Source organism: Polyodon spathula, chromosome 9, assembly GCF_017654505.1.
Source record: "Polyodon spathula isolate WHYD16114869_AA chromosome 9, ASM1765450v1, whole genome shotgun sequence".
Classification (NCBI taxonomy): domain Eukaryota; kingdom Metazoa; phylum Chordata; class Actinopteri; order Acipenseriformes; family Polyodontidae; genus Polyodon; species Polyodon spathula.
In genome coordinates, this window is record NC_054542.1 from 47,502,246 (window position 1) to 47,509,122 (window position 6,877).

Below are 6,877 nucleotides of genomic sequence, written 5' to 3' on the forward strand. Positions count from 1 at the left end.
TGTATCATGCGGTGGTGTTACATGATGTTGCACCTGCACTGTTTGGCTGTGAATGAATAAAACCTGGATGTCTGTCTATGTATTTGTAACCAAAATACACCAGTCTCTCTCTCACGCTCTCTCTCACAGCAGACTCCCACACCCTTTTACATCTCAGTATCAGATCTGCATCTCCGACTGTATCATTTTATTTACACTAGTAAACATAGATTAAATGCACATGTTCCTTCATTTGCCATACCCTAGGCTGTGTTTCACGATTCAGAACTGAAAATGAAACATGCTATTGACAATATCATTCAGGCATGCTTTATTTTATTAGAACGGAACAGAAATGATCACATTTTGCATATGTGTGTATTTTCAAATCAGCAGCTGCTTTCAATTTTTAGTGATTTTAAAAAATGCAACAAATTAACATAAGAAAACAATTGCCAGCCATTACACCTGTTGATTGTATTGGTGATTACTTTTTTAATTGTATTTAAGGATGCTAAGCATTGTTCTGCTGAGGGGATTGATTCAAAGGGATTATTTTAAACAGTTGCTCATTTATAGGTTGGTATTTTTTGGATAAAAGCTGAGATCATAATTGATCAGATAGCCATCATTATAAACATATAACTTATGGTCTGGTGGATTGTAATTGACACCGTGCACGTATTCCATCATCTTTTTAAACGGTATGCTAATTTTGGTGTCTTGGTTTGTCTTGGTGTCATACATGTAAAATATCTCTTCATGTCTAGTTGTTACAGTCTTGGTTACATAGAGAACTCCACAAACAATGAAAGCATTGCTGGCAGCTGGTTTATACTGTTGTGTCACCCAGGTTTTCTCAACATTAAGTGTTGTTTCATTAAGCTTACTGATCACAATGTTCCCCGTGCTTTCTTCAGTTGCATATATTGCCCACAGACCACTTTCATCCACAGCCAGATCAATATCCTGCCAGGGTGATCCCGAATATGAAAACCTGTTATTGAAGGCTGCACCTGGGAGGTCTTTCGTTAACACAATACCATTTGTGTTGATGTCAACTTTACGAATATTTCTTGAATTCAACAAGTTGTAGTACAAATTATTTTTATACACCACCATGCCACTGCCTTGAGCCAAATGACCACTGCCAAGTTGGTACTCTTTGGGGTTTTTGTACAGCAGTAAATCATCAAAGGACTCATACTGTCTATAATAGTCCATGTATCTCTCATCCCTCAGAGGTGCTTGCCAGTAGAGGTCCTTCTTTGGGGGGACGGGCGCAGGATCTCTTCCCCAGGCACCAGCTTTGTATCCAAATCCTCTCCAGTTCAGCTGGACAACAAATGGCTCGCTAATGTTTGAAACAAGCCCATGGTTGCAGCTTCCTGTGTTGGACAAACAGTCATCAAGACTCTTAAAACTGATAATATATATCTGTCTTTCTAAAAGGATTGCTCACTAAAGGCTGTAACTGCACATTCAGTCACTGTGGCAGTGTCCAGACAGAACACAAATCAATAATGGGAGGTTCACTAAATTCTCCTGCCCTATTTAAAGAATGCTCACCCCCAACATTCAAAAGCGAAATGTAACGTGGTTTTGGGTGTCACATGGGAAAACATGAAGCTACAGTACAAGTGCATTTTTAAATCAAATTTTGTACATTTTAATTGTATATTAAATATTGAGGCAGGACCTAGTTCGGGGCAGCACTAGAAAGATTTCTGAAATACAAGCATATAAAGTAAAGTGGGAATGCATTTTAAATCTTTTACATTTTATCTGAGAAAAACCTCAGAAAAAAATCACAATTTGAGCATAATGATTGGTTATAATAGTTATTATAATCCAGGGCTGGCAATGAAACATGAAATAAGCAATGCGATTGGTCGAGCAAGTTTACAGCTTTCCGTATATTGGATGGATAAGGACAGTTGGAGCCTTGTCACATATTCGAAATCACTGCGCTGCCTCACAGAATGTAAAGTATAGAGAGCCTCTTCCTTACAGTTACAGTACAGCTATAACTATGAAACTGAGTGAGCAGTTAGCTGCAAAAAATCCCAAAGCAGTAAGTAGACATGATGATTTGGATGAAGAACAATTAATGAACTGGAAGATAGCAAAACAGAAAAAAGAGATGGAGATTCACCATACCAACCTGCACCAGTAGGTCTAACTGCCCCAACCCCCTCTGTACTGCAACAATAGTTTGACATTTTAGTCCTAAGATCATTTTTCTTATGATTTCTTATAATTTGTTATAATTTAAGAATAAAATACTAACCATAAACAATAGGGGGTTGAGTAGGATTGGTTTGATTTCTGGTCTCCTGGCATTCCTCCAGTCGTCTCTTCAATGCAGCAACTTCACGGCGAATAGCAAGGACATTGTTTTTGTCAAACTTCTCCAGTTTAGTGATTGCAAGTGTCATATTCTTTAACTGTAAAAACATGTCAATTCGATTTATTTTGATTTAAAAAAATTGTAATGGTAATGTATTTAAAATAACATATTTTTTGGAATATTCAATGGTAGAAGCCTGTAACATGACACTATGAGTAAATGCAGACATTAGATATTAACTTGACAAAATATACCTCAATAGACAGTTGTTCAATAATCCCATTGCTGTCAGCAACAGTAGCCTTCATCTTATTGGTGAGGGACTCCATCTGTCTAATTTCAAGTTTGAGCAATTCAAAATCTAACTCGGAGTAGGAAGCAACATTATTTTCCATGGTCTCCACTCTAAAAGTGAGATTTTGCATGCGATGTTCATGAATTGATAATTTACTTGCAAATTCCTGTATCTGTGGGGAGAAAAAAAAGACATTTCAGATATTATTATATTATTATAAAGCATTGAAAATGCTTGATCATTATAGGAGTGAATTTATCCAAACACATGTTCCTTATTACTGCTGAATAACATCAAGTTCTGTTTTACTTTTTATTTGTTTTTGCCAAACACTACATTAAATGGATGCTTTATATAATTTCCATTTTCCTAAATCGAATGTCTGGCCTGTTTAATATCCTGTTCTGTGTGCGTCTCTGTTGTTGTCTCTGCTTAGATCATTATTTAACATGCCTACTAGCTCTTCCAGCAGATCAGCCCTTTCACAGCACATTTACAGCTTGGTTTATGGCACTATCCTTACTTAAATATATATCATCAATAGAATTATTTAATTATGTACCTTTCTATCTGCATATGTTGGGCAGATTAAAAAAAAAAAAATATATATATATATATATATATATATATATATATATATATATATATATATATATATATATATATATATACACACATACACATACACCATATGTTTTTTATGGGCTGGTCAGGCTGCACCTCAAAATATTCTTTGACGATCCAGCTCGTTCCCTCCTCTGATGTCATTTTCTAGCAAAATGATTTGAAAACTGAAGTGATTTCTAATTTCCACATTATGCATCAGCTGTAGTCTTTTTTTTTTTTTTTTTAGAAATAACTACGGTTTTTTCACATAATATGTAATTGGTCACCACCAACACTGTAAAGAATGTGTGTGTCTCAGGTACCCATTATAGTTTCCTCTTTTGTAGCACATTTTGTTTCCTGTGTAAAAAAGGAACAATTACAGTTACAAGTTACTGAAAAATGTAATCCCATTACAATAACGAGTTACACATAATGTGCTACTCCCCAACACTTAAAATCTGATACAGAAAGAATAGTTGGTATGACCTTTGTGAGTTCCCTCTCCACAGTAGTTGACAGAGAGACTGACAACATTTCAAGTTGTTCAACCCTGTCTACAGGAAATGTAAGATCCGGATAATTGACTGTACAGTGGCAGAATCCATTGGGTCCCACGCTCCCATTGACGCTGCCAGGTACCATCTAAAAGAAAACCAAAAAACAGAGCATTTCATCTTTTAATATACATTGTTTATTTATCTTTCCTAAATATCCATTCATTTTGTCCTTCACAAAACTGATTACATTTTTGTTTCTGCAAGTGACGTCGTTGACTTTATATAGAAGCTGCAAATGAATCTAAAACTGCAAAAAAGAAAGAACTAGATAGTTTAATTATATGGTCCCATAAAACTGATGGTTGTCAGATCAAATCAGTGCCCATAGTGGTCTTACACCCTATTTGCAGTGTTATGTCAAGTGTTTAGGTCAAACCCTTGCATGTACAGTACTGCATTTTATGTGGTAAAATCATGATTTGTAATGTATAATATATTTGAGAGAATTGTACGGAACTGAACAAAATCAACCCATAAACACCACTACATGTGGAAGGGAGTCCATCCAGTTGCCTTTTACTGGTCTTCATGCTGACCTTTCACACTTAATCTGGCAATCCACTGCCTCTCCAGGAGGCTCTTTAATCCCACCAGCCTAACCCAGCCAGTGCTGCCCCTTTTTCTGTTTGGATGTTCAGCCAGTCCAGTGGTCTACTAAACAGGCTACAATGCATACTGTTGGATGAATAGTGTGCTCATCTTTTACAGTGAATGTCTTGTCAGCATAAATGATTAGTGCATCTATAAAATATCTTGAGTAGATCATAGGTCTCTTGATAAACTACAAGTGTAGTATTCTATTTCTTTTAACTCGTAAACATAGAATGAATAATAGATCCTGGAAACAGTCTACAAAAGCATACTTACAGCTGTGGTCACTTGGGTTGTGAGGATGCTGCTCAGCAGCAGGACGTGGAAGCTTGCTGTGCACATCTTCTTCTGTGTGTGTCAATGTGCCAGAGAAAGGAATGGGCTTATATACCATCCTTCTGGAAACCACACATTCATCATCTTGACAGTGTTGTCAATGAGTGAATAAATGAAGCTAACCCTGAACTGTGAGTCATTGTTTTCTTAGTGCCTGAATACAGTGATAAACAATGAAAACATTGTTGTGTAATATTCCCATACTCTTGGCAGATTTTCCCTTTGACTACAATCAGATCTTAAAAGCAGAAGGGGGTATCCTGTGACACATACTTTGGGGAAGGGAAGGGAAGGGAAGGGAAGGGAAGGGAAGGGAAGGGATCTACAATGCTTGACCTACATAAGACCATGTCTGTTAACTGATGGTAATGCCTACAGAACCCCAACAATAAGATCTGGATCCTCTCGAAGACCAAAGTAAAAAGCAAACCGTACTACTAATGATAATATTAATAATAAAGCAAACTAAGACCACAGTTAGCAATAATAATAGTAATAATAATAATAATAATAATAATAATAATAATAATAATAATAATAATAATAATGATATTATTTGAGAGTTATTGTGTATTGTATTTGCTCTTAACTGTACTGTGATTCTTGAAACATGTATATTTTGTAACAACTGTAAGTCGTCCAGGGTAAGGGCATCTGCTAAGAAATAAATAAATAAATAAATAAATAAATATTGATTGTAGTGAGGATCAGGATTTATGAGCATGTTGTCATATAAAGTACTGAATTTCAGATTTTAATAAATTATGCGTTATAACAGACATTTTCCTATTATTAGTACTGAATAATATTCACAGTGAAATTACTCAGATCAGCTGAACTATTTTTCTCTGTTTAGATTCAAGATTACTAGACATCAGATACACCATCTTCAAACTGTTGGCATTTCTTGGATGGCAGCTGGAAGATGCCTTGGGTTTGTACATTGTATCAGAGAAGAAATGAATCTGAAATGTGCACTTCACACCAAAGCAGATGTTCTGACATCAGTAACAACACACTTGAACGTGACCTAACCAACATCTTGCAGCTCACATTAAATGCTGGAGAAAGTTAGATCGGAGGTAGTCTTGTACAAAGGGGATTAAGGGTTCTGAACAACTTTCTGTTTTGGATGCAGTTGGTCGAGCGATAAGAAGGCGAAGAGCAATCAAAAGAAGAGTCTACCATTTGCAGGGACCAAACCATTTATGGTACATTTATGAATATTTATTTTCATAATTTGATTTAGTTTAAGTAACAGTACATACAAACATATACTATATATCACTTATATTTGAGCATCAAAAGAAATGTATTACTTATATTTGGATAAAATTCACTATATGTGATTGAAAAATAACAAAGCAGAGGAGGTGCAGTGACTTTTTATTGAGCTGATTAACAACTGACTTCACAAAGATGCTGCAAAATGATCTGGCGATCTTGGGCAGGTGTTCGTGGCCTGTCATGGACAGAGTGTGTCTGGTTATACCCTCTTGCCAGGTTTGAAATTGCTGGCTGTGAGCACTCAAGACGGCGAGGCACAGTACACTGTTCTAGTCTAGCCTCCAACATGCCGATTGCATAAAGGCACTGCTCTCTTAAGAGATGTGTCATTTTCTTTATTGAAAAAAGCAAAAAAAGATTATTCTGATGCTTGATATATATATATATGATTTAATTTAAAGTAAGTAGGTGGAATTAAGAAAATTTCACAAAAGTCCTTTTCTTCAATAAGTGTTATTTTACAATATGCAGGAATATTCCCAGATACAGAACAAGCAGACTCAAAGTGTTTACAGTTTACAGGACATTAAATATCCTGTTGTACAGAATGTTTCCACTCCCCTGTTCCTGGCAGTTACCCAGTAGTACAGGGACACCATTCTCTGGGTACACCTCTTTCTTAGTACAATGGTTTTGTGTTGTGTGCAAAAGATGTGACTAGCGCAATGTGCTGAGTTAGCCTTTAAAATTGCTTGTCAGCATAAAATTACTGTTTTCCAACTTGTTATACTCAAGATGTTAGCTAGCTATTGTCATGTTATCTTGGATGTTTCAGTTTCCTCTGCCGTTGTTTGGAAGGGAAGTTGTCGTTAGCTTCCTGTTTTTTCTCAAGAGTATTTAACTTGCACTCAGTTATTGCCTGCTTGCCTGCTA

The 6,877-nt window shown here is 36.1% G+C and overlaps 1 protein-coding gene across 1 annotated transcript; it reads right to left on the bottom strand.

Annotated features, from left to right (window-relative positions):
* Positions 1-298: 298 nt before the first annotated feature.
* Positions 299-4,826, bottom strand: LOC121320952 (olfactomedin-4-like). Its single transcript, XM_041259790.1, has 5 exons — positions 4,658-4,826; positions 3,720-3,875; positions 2,584-2,796; positions 2,270-2,426; positions 299-1,367 (listed from the first exon to the last, which is right to left on the bottom strand). Exons 1-5 carry the CDS (start codon positions 4,721-4,723, stop codon positions 553-555), a joined length of 1,407 nt encoding a protein of 468 aa, XP_041115724.1. The 5' UTR covers positions 4,724-4,826; the 3' UTR covers positions 299-552.
* Positions 4,827-6,877: the final 2,051 nt, after the last annotated feature.

Coding starts and splice junctions, on each gene's coding strand:
- LOC121320952 (XM_041259790.1), bottom strand. CDS start 4,723: ATGTGCACAGCAAGCTTCCACGTCCTGCTGCTGAGCAGCATCCTCACA. Junction 2,427..2,583: donor TTGAACAACTGTCTATTGAG/GTATATTTTGTC, acceptor ATGTTTTTACAG/TTAAAGAATATGACACTTGC. Junction 1,368..2,269: donor TCAACCCCCTATTGTTTATG/GTTAGTATTTTA, acceptor TGTCCAACACAG/GAAGCTGCAACCATGGGCTT.